This window comes from Procambarus clarkii, chromosome 24 (assembly GCF_040958095.1).
Source record: "Procambarus clarkii isolate CNS0578487 chromosome 24, FALCON_Pclarkii_2.0, whole genome shotgun sequence".
Classification (NCBI taxonomy): Eukaryota; Metazoa; Arthropoda; class Malacostraca; order Decapoda; family Cambaridae; genus Procambarus; species Procambarus clarkii.
In genome coordinates, this window is record NC_091173.1 from 25,454,616 (window position 1) to 25,473,725 (window position 19,110).

Here is a 19,110-nt window from a genome sequence, read left to right on the forward strand (position 1 = left end):
TTTTATCTCTGTTAACATATCCTTCCTTGACTGAGGGTTGGTCTGTTCCAGTGCTTGGAATGCTTTGTCAAGCATCTTGCTGAAGATCTCTGTCAAGTAGGCAATAATCATTGGAACAGTTGTCACTTGATATGCCTTTGGCCTACCATTTTTGTTCTCGGTAGGTGAGGGGATTTTGGGTTGGGTCGTAGTGCCTTTGCTGCATCCAGCTGGCACACACACGTTACCCAGGACACTATATACTGGTGTACCCAGTGAAACTAAGAGCACCGCTTTCTCGTTTGTGTCTTTAATTCCATGGTACTGGAAGTTTGCTTCCAGCAGGCTCAGGCACAGCTCTAGCATCTTGGTAGCATCAAACGGTTACATTTTGATTAGGGACGAAGTAACCATAGCCAGGGGTTGATTAGGGACGAAGTAACCATAGCCAGGGGTTGATTAGGGACGAAGTAACCATAGCCAGGGGTTGATTAGGGACGAAGTAACCATAGCCAGGGGTTGATTAGGGACGAAGTAACCATAGCCAGGGGTAGATTAGGGACGAAGTAACCATAGTCAGGGGTTGATTAAGGACGAAGTAACCATAGCCAGGGGATGATTAGGGACGAAGTAACCATAGCCAGGGGTTGATTAGGGACGAAGTAACCATAGCCAGGGGTAGATTAGGGACGAAGTAACCATAGCCAGGGGTTGATTAAGGACGAAGTAACCATAGTCAGGGGTTGATTAGGGACGAAGTAACCATAGCCAGGGGTTGATTAGGGACGAAGTAACCATAGCCAGGGGTTGATTAAGGACGAAGTAACCATAGTCAGGGGTTGATTAGGGACGAAGTAACCATAGCCAGGGGTAGATTAGGGACGAAGTAACCATAGCCAGGGGTTGATTAAGGACGAAGTAACCATAGCCAGGGGATGATTAGGGACGAAGTAACCATAGCCAGGGGTTGATTAAGGACGAAGTAACCATAGCCAGGGGTAGATTAGGGACGAAGTAACCATAGCCAGGGGTTGATTAGGGACGAAGTAACCATAGTCAGGGGTTGATTAAGGACGAAGTAACCATAGCCAGGGGATGATTAGGGACGAAGTAACCATAGCCAGGGGTTGATTAAGGACGAAGTAACCATAGCCAGGGGATGATTAGGGACGAAGTAACCATAGCCAGGGGATGATTAGGGACGAAGTAACCATAGCCAGGGGATGATTAGGGACGAAGTAACCATAGCCAGGGGTTGATTAAGGACGAAATAACCATAGCCAGGGGATGATTAGGGACGAAGTAACCATAGCCAGGGGTTGATTAAGGACGAAGTAACCATAGCCAGGGGATGATTAGGGACGAAGTAACTATAGCCAGATGTTGATTAAGGACGAAGTAACCATAGCCAGGGGATGATTAGGGACGAAGTAAGCATAGCCAGGGGTTGATTAGGGACGAAGTAACCATAGCCAGGGGTTGATTAGGGACGAAGTAACCATAGTCAGGGGTTGATTAGGGACGAGTAACCATAGCCAGGGGTTGATTAGGGACGAAGTAACTATAGCCAGGGGTTGATTAAGGACGAAGTAACCATAGTCAGGGGTTGATTAGGGACGAAGTAACCATAGCCAGGGGTTGATTAGGGACGAAGTAACCATAGCCAGGTGTTGATTAGGGACGAAGTAACCATAGCCAGGGGAAGATTAGGGACGAAGTAACCATAGGCAGATGGGGGGGGGGGGGGTTGAGCACAGCTCACTGTTGAGTAAGTTGTAGCCCGTCCACACACGGTTCTCTTGCTACCCTGATGCTCCTCGCCTCATGTTGCTCCCGGCCTCCCTGCACCTGCTGGCAGTCCTCGTCACCACTGTTGTGTGTGGACGTGGAGACAAACACACGTCGTCACGTCCACATGGCTTTACTCACATAATACAATGACGTCACGCTGATATAGGTGCCATGAATGTGAACAGTAAATACCTTATAGACAAATGAGCATTGGCTCTTAACATTATGAACCTAATCCTAAGTGAACATATTCCTGCAAAATACCTTTATCCTAACAGTTTTTATCATAAATTTACCAAAATGTGGAACAGACTCAACACAAATCACTTTTGTTCACTTTTATTGTACTTGAATTTGTAGATAATATGAAGAAAGTAGAGAATTTGTAATAAATTGTTTGCATTACACAATTTCATATAAAATACATTTTCATAATTATAGTTTCAGTGACTTGTATCAGGAAGATGTTTATTAAAGGTAATTATGTTTTGTTGTCCCACAGACTGTGTAACAATCATCAGTGGTGAGAAGGTGCTCTTTATGAGCCCAAGAGAGCAAGAGGACGTAATGTGCCGCTGTGTTTATCTGAAAGACTTACCAAACATCTGTCCTGAGGAGGAATGTGAGCACTTATGGCTTAGCTATTTGAGCACACAGCACATATCTGATGGCCACTTTCCTGCTACACTGTTCTGGTTTCCACTGAGACAGAACCCATCAGAGATATCTGACACTCTTTACTCATATGATCATGTTGTAAGATTATTTGAATCATTTGGCGTGGAAGCTCCTATTTGTTTAACATTTCTTAAGTCTCTGGAGAAAATAAGCTTGAACAGGTTCACTGAAAATAATAATATTCCTGAAGTTATGCACGAAATAAAGCTCATCAGCCCATCCATGTCTGACATTCGAGAAAAGAGAAGAAATTTTAGAGAAAAGCTCAAAGAATGCCATGGATTACCAGAGCAAACAACTACTTGTGATTACGAGGTCACTGTTCGTAGTGTGAAAGGGAAGAACACTCAAGAGGAGACAATGCGCATTCTTCATTTCCTGCCAGGTTCAAATGAACACTTTTCAGTATCGTGGAGAGGCAAGGACAAGAGCAGTCACATGCCTCTAGTGGGTGTTTCTGCTCCCGTTACTACACAAGAGTCCTCGTGGTCTAGAGGTCATATTTTCTGCTTTCTTCCTCTACCTCTAGAAACTGAGAACAATACGAATCTTCCCATTCAGGTCAACGGTTTCTTTGCACTTGATCAAAACAGAAGACATGTTAAGTGGGAGACACAAGAGAGCAGCAACGAACCTGATGTAAGTATCAAATATTATTATATGTCTTTACATGATGGACATTTATGTAAGTTATAATGTTTTGTTGGTTGATGACTTGAAGAGTAAGCGTGATGACCCAAAGAGTATTCTTAAATTCTTTGAGTTTATCATTGATGACTTTCAGATTATCTCTGAGTTTAACTTTGATGACTTTTTGATATTATCTTTGATGTCTCTGTGCGTATCTTGACGACTTTGAGTGTTTCCTTCTTACATAAAAGAGTGAATGAGAGTGTCATCTGAAGCATAAAGATAAATTAGAGAGAATCTTTAAATGAGGGAAGATGACTTAAAGAGTAACCTTGGACTGCAAGATGTAATGAGAGTATCATTGAATGGGTAAGATGACTCGGAGAGTAACTTTTGTTAAGAAATATTTTGAAGAAATTACCGTTTCTTACTACCTGAAGTATAATGTTAGTTAAGAAAAGAGTTGAAAGATACCTTTGACTAAATTTTTTTACGAAAGAAGCATTATTTGGTTAAGAAATGATTCAAAGATATTTTACTTAACTATTTTCAGTAGTGTGAAGTGTAATGTTAGTAAAGAAACGATAAAAAATGATTGTCTTCATAAATTAGTTATGCATAAAGCGTGGTTTGTTTAAGATCAGTCATGGTAAGAAATAATAAGTTGATAAGCAGAAATACATTGACGTAGTTTTACAACTAATTTTCAGTAAATGGATAAATAAATATTTTGTAACTAACTAAAGTAAATAATTTTTAACTAAAAAGATTAACTTGTTGAGAAACAAAATGGTGTTTCTCTTATGGTGTTTTCCTGTTCCAGGTTTTGTGTTACAGTGTACAATACTGCTGGAAGTAACACTACATATGGGTACTGTTACTTAGAGTGGTACTGTTACAGTGTAACACTGCAGGAAGTAACACTACATATGGGTACTGTTACAGTGTACAACACTGCTGGAAGTAACACTACATATGGGTACTGTTACAGTGTACAACACTGCTGGAAGTAACACTACATATGGGTACTGTTACAGTGTACAACACTGCAGGAAGTAACACTACATATGGGTACTGTTACAGTGTACAACACTGCAGGAAGTAACACTACATATGGGTACTGTTACAGTGTACAACACTGCAGGAAGTAACACTACATATGGGTACTGTTACAGTGTACAACACTGCAGGAAGTAACACTACATATGGGTACTGTTACAGTGTACAACACTGCTGGAAGTAACACTACATATGGGTACTGTTACAGTGTACAACACTGCTGGAAGTAACACTACATATGGTTACTGTTACTGAGAGTGGTACTGTTACCGTGTAACACTGCAGGAAGTAACACTACATATGGGTACTGTTACAGTGTAACACTGCAGGAAGTAACACTACATATGGGTACTGTTACAGTGTACAACACTGCAGGAAGTAACACTACATATGGGTACTGTTACAGTGTACAACACTGCAGGAAGTAACACTACATATGGGTACTGTTACAGAGTACAACACTGCAGGAAGTAACACTACATATGGGTACTGTTACAGTGTACAACACTGCAGGAAGTAACACTACATATGGGTACTGTTACAGAGTACAACACTGCAGGAAGTAACACTACATATGGGTACTGTTACAGTGTACAACACTGCAGGAAGTAACACTAAATATGGGTACTGTTACAGTGGACAACACTGCAGGAAGTAACACTACATATGGGTACTGTTACAGAGTACAACACTGCAGGAAGTAACACTACATATGGGTACTGTTACAGAGTACAACACTGCAGGAAGTAACACTACATATGGGTACTGTTACAGAGTACAACACTGCAGGAAGTAACACTACATATGGGTACTGTTACAGTGGACAACACTGCAGGAAGTAACACTACATATGGGTACTGTTACAGTGGACAACACTGCAGGAAGTAACACTACATATGGGTACTGTTACAGTGGACAACACTGCAGGAAGTAACACTACATATGGGTACTGTTACAGTGTACAACACTGCAGGAAGTAACACTACATATGGGTACTGTTACAGTGTACAACACTGCAGGAAGTAACACTACATATGGGTACTGTTACAGAGTACAACACTGCTGGAAGTAACACTACATATGGGTACTGTTACAGTGTACAACACTGCAGGAAGTAACACTACATATGGGTACTGTTACAGTGTACAACACTGCAGGAAGTAACACTACATATGGGTACTGTTACAGAGTACAACACTGCAGGAAGTAACACTACATATGGGTACTGTTACAGTGTACAACACTGCAGGAAGTAACACTACATATGGGTACTGTTACAGAGTACAACACTGCAGGAAGTAACACTACATATGGGTACTGTTACAGTGGACAACACTGCAGGAAGTAACACTAAATATGGGTACTGTTACAGAGTACAACACTGCAGGAAGTAACACTACATATGGGTACTGTTACAGTGTACAACACTGCAGGAAGTAACACTACATATGGGTACCGTTACAGAGTACAACACTGCAGGAAGTAACACTACATATGGGTACCGTTACAGAGTACAACACTGCTGGAAGTAACACTACATATGGGTACTGTTACAGAGTACAACACTGCTGGAAGTAACACTACATATGGGTACTGTTACAGTGTACAACACTGCTGGAAGTAACACTACATATGGGTACTGTTACAGAGTACAACACTGCTGGAAGTAACACTACATATGGGTACTGTTACAGTGTACAACACTGCAGGAAGTAACACTACATATGGGTACTGTTACAGTGTACAACACTGCAGGAAGTAACACTACATATGGGTACTGTTACAGAGTACAACACTGCAGGAAGTAACACTACATATGGGTACTGTTACAGTGGACAACACTGCAGGAAGTAACACTAAATATGGGTACTGTTACAGAGTACAACACTGCAGGAAGTAACACTACATATGGGTACTGTTACAGTGTACAACACTGCAGGAAGTAACACTACATATGGGTACCGTTACAGAGTACAACACTGCAGGAAGTAACACTACATATGGGTACCGTTACAGAGTACAACACTGCTGGAAGTAACACTACATATGGGTACTGTTACAGAGTACAACACTGCTGGAAGTAACACTACATATGGGTACTGTTACAGTGTACAACACTGCTGGAAGTAACACTACATATGGGTACTGTTACAGTGTACAAGACTGCGGAGGTATCATATGTGAAGTGTAAACTAATTTACAGTTTATTCAGAAATAGATAAGTTTCGAGTAGAGCCTTATAGTTTACAATTATTATATATATTTTTCTTCAGGTTCTGTGGAATGAAGAACTGGTGTGTAAAGTTGTAGTTGAGGCGTACTTTACTCTCTTGGGTAAAGTTGTTGAGGAGCTGGGCTCACCACCAAGACCAAGCCACCTGACAACTTGGTACAGTCTCCTGCCAGACATTGAGTCTTCAACAGGAAGGTGGAGGAAACTTGCCACTCACTTATGGTCAAGACTAAAATCTCTCCCTATTTTGTTCTCAGAGGTAAGTGAAGATTTATTGAACTTCAACATTGTAACAATGTACATAAATGTGTAACTTCCCTGTGTTTATATGTATTTAAACTCTGACGTTTTGATGAAGAAAACTTTAACTATGAATGATAGGAAATTAATGAAAAATTTGTATAGTTTTGAATTAGCTGTATAGATGAGGTAGAATTAATAAATAAATATTTGAAGTTATTAAGTGAGGAATATGGTGACAGGTAGCCAGCAGGTATGTTTTGAGCAGTGTCAGGGTTAATTACAGGTGTGTGTAGGGGGTGGTGCTGTAGAAGTATTCCCAGGGTATTACAGGTGTGTGTAGGGGTGGTGCTGTAGAAGTATTCCCAGGGTATTACAGGTGTGTGTAGGGGTGGTGTTGTAGAAGTATTCCCAGGGTATTACAGGTGTGTGTAGGAGGTGGTGTTGTAGAAGTATTCCCAGGGTATTACAGGTGTGTGTAGGGGTGGTGCTGTAGAAGTATTCCCAGGGTATTACAGGTGTGTGTAGGAGGTGGTGTTGTAGAAGTATTCCCAGGGTATTACAGGTGTGTGTAGGGGTGGTGGTGTAGAAGTATTCCCAGGGTATTACAGGTGTGTGTAGGGGTGGTGCTGTAGAAGTATTCCCAGGGTATTACAGGTGTGTGTAGGGGATGGTGATGTAGAAGTATTCCCAGGGTATTACAGGTGTGTGTAGGGGTGGTGCTGTAGAAGTATTCCCAGGGTATTACAGGTGTGTGTAGGGGTGGTGCTGTAGAAGTATTCCCTGGGTATTACAGGTGTGTGTAGGGTCTGGTGCTGTAGAAAGGGTATTTTGTAGCCCATCGGTCTACATTGCTTATAGCAGATCAGTGATGCACTGGTTCAGTTCACAATATGTTTATGGAAAAAATTGTTGGCGAGAGACTGGACGGTGTAACACAGTGATGGCGTCGTCGTGAGGGACGGTGCAGACAGGTGAAGCTATGGAAAGAACTCGAGGTGAGATTGTGTCTGTCAGGCGAGACTGTGGAGCTCAGAACGTTCTCTTCCTTGACCATGATTGATTGATTGATTAAGAATAAGCCACCCTAGAAGGGGCACGGGCATGAATAGCTCGTAAGCGGAGGCTGTGTGAAGCCATTACCAGCACCAGTAGCTGACACTGTTGATCTGTGGATGAATGGGGTCTGGAAAGTGGGACAGTCGGAAGTATAGTCTGGAGAGGAAGCTTCGGCGTCCCACAGAGTTGAGCCAGGGCTCAACCCAGCAACCGGGCGAGGATTTATTGACAGAGAGAAAAATCAGTCACACCGCACCAAGCACCTGGGAGGAGAGGGGGGGGGAGGGGTGGTCGGGAAGCAGGTCGAGCAGGCGTGACTGGCGACAGACAGTGTAAGGTATCAAGGGAGACGATATTCCACGGTAAGTCGATGGTGATCGCCTGACCATTTCTGAGAGCGGTGTATCGTCCTGTGGTTGTGTCCAACATGCAAGGTGCCTCGTGACCCTTCAACATGGACATTCCTTCCCGATGAGACGTCGAGACTGCCTCTCCGGAGCCATACTCTTCTACGCCGGAGAGATACTCGTCGTCCACATGCTCGTCTGAAGATGCCTAGTCCTCTTCGTCCTGTGTCGCCAGTATTCCTACTTTGTTTATGTTGTGTACCGCTGTCAGTGTCGTCTGGGTGTCCGTAGTTGTCGTCGTCCGTGGAGCGTCCGTTTGCGTGTCCGTAGTTGTCGTCGTCCGTGGAGCGTCCGTTTGCGTGTCCGTAGTTGTCGTCGTCCGTGGAGCGTCCGTTTGCGTGCCCGTAGTTGTCGTCGTCCGTGGAGCGTCCGTTTGCGTGCCCGTAGTTGTCGTCGTCCGTGGAGCGTCCGTTTGCGTGCCCGTAGTTGTCGTCGTCCGTAGAGCGTCCGTCTGCGTGCCCGTAGTTGTCGTCGTCCGTGGAGCGTCCCTCTGGGTGTCCGCAGTTGTCGTCGTCCGTTGAGCGTCCCTCTGGGTGTCCGCAGTTGTCATCGTCCGTGGAGTGTCCCTCTGGGTGTCCGCAGTTGTCATCGTCCGTGGAGTGTCCCTCTGGGTGTCCGCAGTTGTCATCGTCCGTGGAGAGTCCCTGTGGGTGTCCGCAGTTGTCGTCGTCCGTGGAGTGTCCATCTAGGTGAACTGGAGGTTCATCCTGTTAACGAAAATCGTTCTTCCAGCCGTGATTTGTCTAGAAGAAATGGGGGAGAGGTTGGCCTCCAGTAGTGGGACCCGGTGTTCCGGATCCTGGATCTTTTCTAGGTCCGCTTTTGTTGCCACGATTACCGTGGCCTCGTTACCATTAACATGAACATCAACTGGTCCCACTGTTGTTGCCCTGTCGATGGCGGCTATTTCACAAGTCAGCTGCACTGATCCCGTGTTAGTTGTGTGAGAGCCACCAAGTTCCCATACTCTTCACCTTGTAGCTCTTCACCTCAGGTGTACTCTTCACCTTCACCTGAGTGCGTGTTGTTTGGTGATACGATGCAGACCTCAAAGTTGGAAGGGACCTTTTAAGCATAGGTTCTCTGTGTATCTCAAATATTCTTATGCAGTCATTCTGGCTTAGTGCTCTCACTCCTGATAATTATCTTACGTTTCGATACAAGAGTTTTGAATTGTAAATAGACTTTGCTGTCCCGTTGTCAGGGACAGGAAGCCTGTTCGATTGATCGAGGTTCCTATAGGCTAACATCTGACCATTCCCAGGATACAACCCACAACAGTTGTCAGCTAGGTGACCAGAAGCATAAGGTTAAGGAAACGAATGAGATTGTGTTTGTGCTGGAATCAAACCCGAGACTTTTCAGTTGAGTCTTTCATTAGAACCTACTGTCAGTTCATCAATTTTGGAGGCGAGCTGCTAACTCCAAAATTTTGTTAATTGTTCTGAAGAACAATAATAAACTTATAGACTCCTGATCTCCACATAAGTCGTTAGACTTTAAGCTATTCCGAGCTGACTATCAGCATTTGATTAAATTTGTTATCACTGTATTGCTTATCAAGGTCACATGGTTCATCAGAGTACGGGTCCCTGCGACCCATTACTGGGTCGCAAGGACCTGCTGACTGGGTCATAGATTCACTACAAAAGAATAAATAGAATGTGAGAAAAATATTGATAAAACTGAAATAATTAAGAATTTGAAATATGAATGTATATAATAATCTTATTTATAAGATTATAAATAACCTTTGTTATCAATAATTTATTTCTTAAACTATTAAATCATAACATTAATAGTATACTTGTCATAGTAGGAAAATCACAACAGAGGTTTGATGAGAGAGATAGAGAGAGAGAGAGAGTGGTGGTCGGCAAAATACGAGTCATATACGTACAGTACGACGAGAATGTTCCACACATCTACTCCTTTGAAACGAACACGAGTTTAGTTGCATGAGTTTAGTAGGAACTTGGAGAGTGTGAGCTGAATCTTTTTTTAGTTGTATGCAATCGATGCACTAACCCTGAGATAAAATAGATCTTTTTATTACTAGAAAGAGTCGAGTTGAAGGGGAAAATGAGACTCATATAGGAGAGGCATCTGTTTATGTGTTCTCTCCTGAACCCCCTTCCAAGAAGAAAAAATCGTAGATAAGGCAATGTAGTGATAAATTTTTGAAGTATGGCTTACAAACATGATTATCATAAAATATCGAGTTCCTCCAGCTCCTCAGATGGCGGGCAGGAACCCTGAATGCAGAGTGCATTTCCCCTCTGTTTTGCCAAGCAGAGGTACTGGAAAAGGATGCTGGAAGTTCTAGGGTCTCTTGTTGTTTCAATTAGACTAGAACCCAGTTCCTTAAAACAACTGGTGGCACTCTTACCCCAGGCGTCGAGTGTTTCAGAAGCAATGCCGACAAAATTGTAGTAGTGATCCAGTTCTCTGTACTTAAGGGACTTGGCTGATTCCCTGTGAGTGGCAACGCCCCCCGGATATGCAACACTGAAGTCAATGAAGGTGTTAGCCAGGATTGATACACACGTGTAGTCTCATACCAACTGTTTGTCACCCTTCCAAGGGTTCACTGTGATACCATCTAGGTGAACAATTAGAGAAGCAGAGCTAAGGAGCGTTAGGTAACGGGGCTCTCTCTCTCTCTCTCTCAGCTGGGCATCAGCTGTGGTGAGGTTCCTCTTGATGAAGTCGTTAACTTCACTGTGCCTTGAGTGCCATCCCCCTGTGCTTTGGCAGAGTAGGCCATTGTAGCCGTACCTGTCAGCCACCACCTCGCCGCAAATACATCTCTGTCTGGTGTGGATTGGGGCAACAAGGCAGAGGGCCACAGAAATTCGGAGGGAGTGTGGTGCGTGTCAGTTGCCAACATTAGGATTACTAACAGGAAGTCCCTTGCATGTGGGGCTGCTACTGCTGTGAGGCGAGCAATGTCGTGTTGTGTTTTTGCAGCACCCAGGCATTCTGCATCAACTTGGTCTACAAGATAATATGTGCTCACCATAGCCCGTGCTAATTGGAACTTTTTGTTCCAGGTAGCAAATATTTAACAACAACAACAATTGGCCTACAATGGAGCCATCCCAACTGCATTGCTTGTGGGCTTTTGATGGTGGTGGTTGAGGTGATGGGCCTGCTTGAGAGGCCCACTCCGTGGCACTGCGTATAAAATTGGGATCGTGAACGCCTGTCAGCTGATCAAAGTAGGCAGGTAGAATTTCCTTCATGAGGTTGTCGGATGCCAAGGAGGAGTACGGGAAGGCTTGCACAACGATTTGCTTTGCTCTTTGAATTCTGAGGCCCCCAAGTCTTATGGGAAGCGAAGCTTATTTCCACTGTAAGTCATTGAGAGAAGAGGTTGAGGGCTTTTTCTAACACTGATTTCAGTAACAGGTCATATTCACCTAGTTTTTGGCTACTGTAGGATGATGAACACCTCAGAAAGAAGAGTAACCTGGGGAGGGACAGGCATCTGGTGATGAGGTACAGTGCGTCATGAACATCAATATCCACAATCCTCCCATCTAACCTCTTGGATGGACGGGGAGTAGCGCAGCTGTCTCCCCCTCGGGGGGCCACCAGGGAATAGTGTATCTGTCTCCCCCTCGGGGGGCCGCCAGGGAATAGTGTAACTGTCTCCCCCTCGGGGACACAGTTTGGCTTCCGCTCCCAAAAGTTTACCAACGATGCACTTATTATTTTGCTTGATATAATCTACTCAGTCCTTGACAAAAACGAGTTCACAATTTGGCTCTTCATTGACCTGAGAAAGGCCTTTGATACTGTAAACCAAAACTTCCTTGTACTTATAATTAACCATTATAAAATCTGAGTCCTTGCCCTGAACTATATTCGATCCTATCTTAGTGACAGACACCAATATGCAGCCATCAATGATATAACCTTCCCTCACTCTACCACTATACGTTGGGGTGCCACAGGGCAGCATCCTAGGACCTCTCCTATTTCTTATATACATCAATGATCTGCCAAATGTCTCACACATTCGTAAACCTATGCTATTTGCTGATGATGCTATCTTCTGTTACGTGCCATTATCGGCTCGTGAATCACTCACTGTACCCTAAAAAGCCCTCTAAATCTCTCGTGCCCAAGGTAAATGACTGGAGGGGAATGAAACACTAATTCAAGTATTCACCAGTGTATAGTTACCGGCGCATCATTAAAAACACTCCTCGGTCATACATACAAAGCTAAGATTATGGAAATGTAACTGGTCCAGTAATTAAGACCAAAGTCAAGCAAACACAAGTAATCAGATAAATGGCTAACTAACACTCCACTAGTAATTATAAATGACACACCCAGTAACTAAACACTGTTTGCTAGACATTATACTTATCTTAAACCTTAAATATTCTGCCGCACTCGAGGGAGGAAGAGAACCATCACCAGAGGGCTCCAGTGGTCAACTGGCACGAAGCCAGCGCTCTCGTACCCAAGCAGACTGCTCCCGTACCAACTCTTCCGACCGTAGGCCTAGTTAACTCCTCTAACCATATCTCTCAACCCACAATCATATAGCTAGATACTACTAAGGAATACAATGCTGGTAAATTACTTGCTGAATTAATTAGGTAAAGAATCTGCTCTAACTGAATTACATAGTAAATAAATAGATGTCTACACAACCACTAGGTTGGTATCACAAAGCAAGTCAGCCTACAGTCCAGAGTTAATTACAAAGTCTCATAAAATACTCCTATGCACTACTAAGGAACGAACAGACACTCACAAGTGATGAGCACATGGATAGACTATTACAAAAGGTGGGCTTTTAACTGAATATTTGACATTATACCTCATAATTCTGTACTTGAATATTGTATTACTTGGCAACTGAATCCGGCATGGCAAACAGATGTCCTGAGGGCTTTCAAGCTTCTCAACATAACATGGTAACTCAACACAATGAAAAAATATTACACAGGAGGTAAACATACTTGTACTTATAAGCCTTTATGCACACACACATAATGAATGACTCCAGAGATTCCCACGAAATACTCTTGGACAATGAAACATCATGCCCAACACGATACAGTTGGCACCATCTAACCGCCCCCCCCCACCACATCCTGCCATAGTCTCAGGCGACAGCCCAGAACCGCCTACCCCTCATATCCTGCCAGTAGTGTAAAGTACACCTATGGCCGACCGTTTTGCTTTTTCCGACGATCGTAGGCGCGGGTTTTGTTTTTTTTATTTTTCCCCACAGTTGGGCATAGGCATAGGGGTGTTTTCAATTTTTTTTCCCGACTTTCGGGCTTAGGTGGACGGGGGTACTTTCAGTTTTTCGTCTCATTTCTCAAGTGCTTCCTTCCATCATATATAATTTTGTACAATGGGAATACATAGGTCCCCCCTCCTAGCCCCTGCCATTTCGCTTAAGGGGATTAAAGGAACACCTCCCGTCGCACTTAAATTTCGTTGCCTCGGTGACCCTGCATAGACATCGCTAATGGTCAATTACGTCATCAGCTAGCCAGTCTACATCTTCCCTTAATAAGACAGTCCCTCCAGGCCCCTGCCATTTTGCTCAAGGGGATTAAAGGGTCGCCTTCCGTCTAGGGTGTTTTCCGTTATCCTAGTGACTAGCACAGGTGGATTCATCTTCCCACGTTAATTCCGTTTTCCTTAATGACGAATTTTCATACTGTTTCCCTTTTTCTAAGGTCATTTTCTAGCTAAGATTGAATATTGAACATAATGAAATTCCAGAAGGCCTTTTACAGGATCTCCTATTTACTTCCAATCAATGTTAACCAAAACATCAACTGCCGCTATCAGATGAACTGCAGTAGGACTATTCCCTATTAATATCCCCTTTTATCTCCATTTATACACTTCAATAATGTCACTCTAGTAACCCTTAGACCGCACAATACATATATAGCTGATGGGAGTAACTTTACTGAAACCGCGCAATACATCAATAGATATTTGAGTGTCTAGTGCTAGATTTTAATTGCCCGGCGAGGGATAGGGGCAGCTATAGTCCAGCCACAACCGATAATTAACAGACGCGCCTAGAAAAAAAATCGTGGGCAACATTCCCTAGTGTGAGAGCCTCAGTACTGAGTGAGCCACCAAGGCTGGTGCATACAACATGAGCTCACAGCATCGCTGTTCAGCTTGTGACCACAGCATTGCCTAAAAATGTCAAAATATATATACGTACATGCATTTATCATTTAGCAATGATAGTATTACAGAAGACCCCTGACTGATATAACTGACCAGGATTCTGACAATAGCAGGATTGTGGTGATATTTAGCGCTGTGCTCCATGGAGGGAGGAGTAATGCTGAGGGAGGGAGGGTGGTGGCATCGTCTTCTGACTGTGTGTGGCCACCTTTTATTGACTGGACTTACCACACCAGCTTAGTGGTTCGCTATGGTGAACACAAATGTACTTATATATAACGTGTGTATAGAGTGTAATAACAGCAATAGGAGTGTGTTGGGAACCGCCATTTTGGTGAGGGAGGTGCGTCGTCTGCATGACATGTCATGTTGTTTACTGGTGGTCACTATGGTCTTTGGGCACCATACCAGCTTATTTGTACAGGTATGGTGAATAAAACAGGTAGATACTTATATATAATGTGTGTTTATAGTGTAATAACACCACAAACAGTATTGTTGGAGGAGAAATATTAGTGCACCTGGCCTTGGGGGCGGCCACCACCAGCTGACTCTTATTGCCTGAACTCACAATATAAGCTTAGATGGTGATATAAGCTTATATTTAAGCAATATAAGCTTTTGTTATGGTGAACAAAATATGTAGATACTTATATATAAAACGTCTGTTTTTATTGAATAAAAGCAAAAACAGTATGGTGGAAGGAGTATGCTGGTGAGTGAGGAGGTGAGGGAGGGAGTGGTGGCGAGTGGCTGGCTGGCTGCTGAGTGACGGCCACTCTTTGTTGCTTCTTGACTCACATGACCAACTTAGTGGTTCGTTATGGTGAACGAAACATGCAGATACTTATATATAACATGTGTGTATATAGTGTAATAACAGCAAAAGTATTTGTTTATTGTTTTATGAACATAATAATTGAATCATTAACATACACACCATAGTTTTGAGTGCAGTGATGGTTCACACATTTTATTATATTCATATATCACAATACACATAATTGAATAATATTACTGCAAAGAAACAAAGAAAAAATCAGTTAGAGACGTTGAAATAATTATGTAATAATATCTTTGTGGCAACCCGCGCCTGACAGCTGGGGCAGAGCAGATCTCGTCTGGCGACTGCTCTGCTAACGCCTCTTTTTGCCAGACTTCCCCACCCTCTTGCGCCCAAAATATGCCACCGACGATTTTTTTGTTATTTTTCCTTTCATCAGGGAACACAAATAAACACTTTTATAGGACGAAATAATTTTTTAGATTTTGTTGTTGTTGTGCCTGTGGGTATTAAAGGCATAAATACCCGTAGCGGCTTAAGGGTTAATATGCAGAAGGAACTATACTATAAATACTATAATAATAATAATTATAGTATAATTAATTATAGTATAATTAATTATAGTACTATAATAATTATAGTATAACTATACTAAAAATACTATATTTTCACCCCTTACTTATCTGGAAGGTTTATTATTTATAGTGTCCAGCCAAGGATCGTTTATTGAGCAAAGGAATGGGGAAAAAAATTCTATCTGCCATTCGTATGAAACAAGGGGGAGCAACACAGAGCATAAACTAACTTGTATCTCAATCTAAACATATCCAATTTATACCCATTATTTCGTGTTCTGTCATGTGTTGATACTTTTAATGCCCCTATTAATATCCCCTTTGTTATTATGTCCATTCATCCACTTGCACATCTCTATCATGTCACCCCCTAATTCTTCGCCTAGAACGTAATTTAAGCTGTGTCACTCTTCCTTCGGATGGCATGTTTCTAATTTAGGGGTTTAACTTTGCCATCTTTTGGTGAGCCGGTCGGCTGAGTGGACAGCACGCTGGACTTGTGACCCTGTGGTCCCGGGTTCGATCCCTGGCCCCTGCGAGAAACAATGGGCAAAGTTTCTTTCACCCTAGCCCCTGTTAGGGTGAAAGTTATGCCCCTGTTACCTAGCAGTAAAATAGGTACCTGGGTGTTAGTCAGCGGTCACGGGCTGCTTCCTGGGTGTGGAGGAATGATCGAGGACCGCGCCGCGGGGACACTAAAGCCCCTAAATCATCTCAAGATACTCAAGATATCCTATATAGGAACACAACTGAACCCCCTATTGGAGTCTCCAAGTAAATGCAAATATTTGTATTATATAATTTTCAAAACAAAAGCTATAACATCACTCAGACATTTACACTTATTCCTCCCACACTGCTAATCCCACGTACGCCCCATTGTCACCCAAAACACCTCTCTGTAGCATATATCCATCTATATCCAATCAAAATACTCATTCAGTGTACATATATATGAACTAGATTGGGTAGTTATAAACAGAAACTTCCTTGTATGGGTAAAATAGGCCTTCTGAAGTTACCTTCATTCATGTGTTCTCATAACCTTAATAATAGAAACGTCGGTAAAGCATCATACCAATGGGGTATGATGCTTTAGCCGCCCATAACGTCATAAAGCTGTTCCAAGGAGGGTTCCATCCTCTCATTAACACATTGAGTAAAATCTCTTAACAGCTCAACTTTTCTCAGTAAGTGTCATCACAGGCTATGCCATGATGCCTTGTATCCACTCGTGTTTTCACTCATTGTATCATTTCTCATATTTTTTGTTATTCAATTCATCGAACCAACCTAACCTAACCTATAATATACAAACAAAGCAATTATTTCTATAGTAATAAGACCTATTGTTTTAGTGGTCATGACATCACAAAACAGTTCTAGTGAAGGATTAATTTTGACTCTTAATAACACAGATGTGTGACAGGCTCACGGCGGCCTAACTTTTCAACACTTGGTGACGTCACAAGCTGTGCAATGAGACCCTAGCATCCTTCTTTTAGTAGTATATTTAATGTTATTATTAAAAAATGGCTAAACTATCCATCCCCAAACCTAACTTAACCAGGGGGTTTAAGAATATAGATTTTATACATTATATTCTTTTATTAGAAATAAGAACATGAGAATGAAGATAACTGCAGAAGGCCTATTAGCCCTTATGAGGCAGCTCCTACCCAATCTCGTTTATATATATATGTGTCCAACTTATGCTTGAAACAATCAAGGGACCCCACTTCCAATATTAGTTTACAATAAACAGTTTTCCTTCTAAATTTATAACAAGATCCATTAGGGAAGCTCAGTAATTCAGATGACAATCTCAGTAATCCCAGTATTGGTTCATTGAAAAGAGATATATACAGCAATTTCTCATTATTATAAGTATAGTTAATTTCCTATACAACAACAGCATTAGCAATTATGAAATGCTATAGCTTGATATCGTACTATACTCCACAAGTAGTTACCGTACATCTGGCAGCTTAGCAGATATTCATAAGATAGTAAACTGTCCTCACATCCGTCAAATAGCTGCCCAAATGTCGCACCGCAATACATTCATCTGGCAACTCAGCTGGATGCTGGCCACTATATTCATAGCTTAATCATTTCTAGACCTCAAAAATCCCATTCTTGCTACACAGATCAGCTAACTTGTTTCTAAACCAACAGTCACAATTACAAACATACATACATACATACATACATACATACATACATACATACATACATACATACATACATACATACATACATACATACATACATGCATGCACACATACATGCATACATGCATACATGCATACATACATCCACCAAAGGGCCGAAAGGGCAAAGCTCAACCCCCGCAAAAACACAACTAGTAAACACATACATACTGTGACGGTAACGCGTTGGTGTTCGGCTGTTTCAAAAGCTAGGGGTATGGCCTCATCAGATATAGAAACAAAAAAGAGAATATCTGGAACTTCGTCTGTGGTAAGGTAATGGGAAGACACACAAAACACAAGTAAATTTAACAATGAGATTTTAATTACGTTAGAAAAGCCAAACATGAATAAATTGGACATACAAATTGGAACATAAAATCAATCAATCAAAATAATAAGAATAATCAAATGGCAAAATGAAAAGTTACGTTAAGACAAGTGAGTAATAACAAGTGAACAATATACAATGGGTGCAGGAATATTGGCTTTAAGCTGCCACCTCTCTAGTACACGTAAGCCAGAGCTTAGTCTACCAACGAGACGTGTTAACTTGTTGAAAGCACTGGATATTCTGAGGTCTGTAGGTCGTGTGGCCCCAGACATCAGGTAGTGTGGCGGGTGGAGGGCAGGTGCAACTGGACACGCAGCCAATCAGCGATGAGCAGGCAACGGACAGGTAGTTTGGTGATTCGAGTGGCGGGGGGAGCAGGTGTTCCTGGTGCTGCATACGTTTGCTCTCTGGCAAACCTTGGTGTTGTATTTGTTGTATATAGCGACGAACTTAGGAGGGAAGAGCAGGCTCAATCTCTTGAAGGAGATTATCGTCACAATACATACATACATACATACATACATACATACATACATGCATACATACATACATACATACATACATACATACATAGGGGCCTCGTAGCCTGGTGGATAGCACGCAGGGCTCGTAATTCTGTGGCGCGGGTTCGATTCCCGCACGAGGCAGAAACAAATGTGCAAAGTTTCTTTCACCCTGAATGCCCCTGTTACCTAGCAGTAAATAGGTACCTGGGAGTTAGTCAGCTGTCACGGGCTGCTTCCTGGGGAGGGGGGTGTGAAAAAAAAAGTAGTTAGTAAACAGTTGATTGACAGTTGAGAGGCGGGCCGAAAGAGCAAAGCTCAACCCCCGCAAACACAACTAGGTGAATACATACATACATATATACTCCACAACCCATACATGCATAGAGAACAGCCTGTTTAGGCCACTATCGCTCCATTTAATCAGATGTAATTTATA

At 42.5% G+C, this 19,110-nt stretch overlaps 1 protein-coding gene across 1 annotated transcript in view; it reads left to right on the forward strand.

Annotated features, from left to right (window-relative positions):
• The first annotated feature begins 2,150 nt into the window (after window positions 1-2,150).
• The window catches only part of LOC123753520 (sacsin), a 200,989-nt gene continuing 184,029 nt past the window's right edge, over window positions 2,151-19,110 (forward strand). Inside the window, exons 1-2 of the mRNA XM_069330757.1 lie at window positions 2,151-3,087; window positions 6,411-6,629. Of these exons, the coding sequence (XP_069186858.1) occupies window positions 2,254-3,087; window positions 6,411-6,629 (1,053 nt within the window). The 5' untranslated portion in view covers window positions 2,151-2,253. The remainder of the gene's footprint in view (window positions 3,088-6,410; window positions 6,630-19,110) is intronic.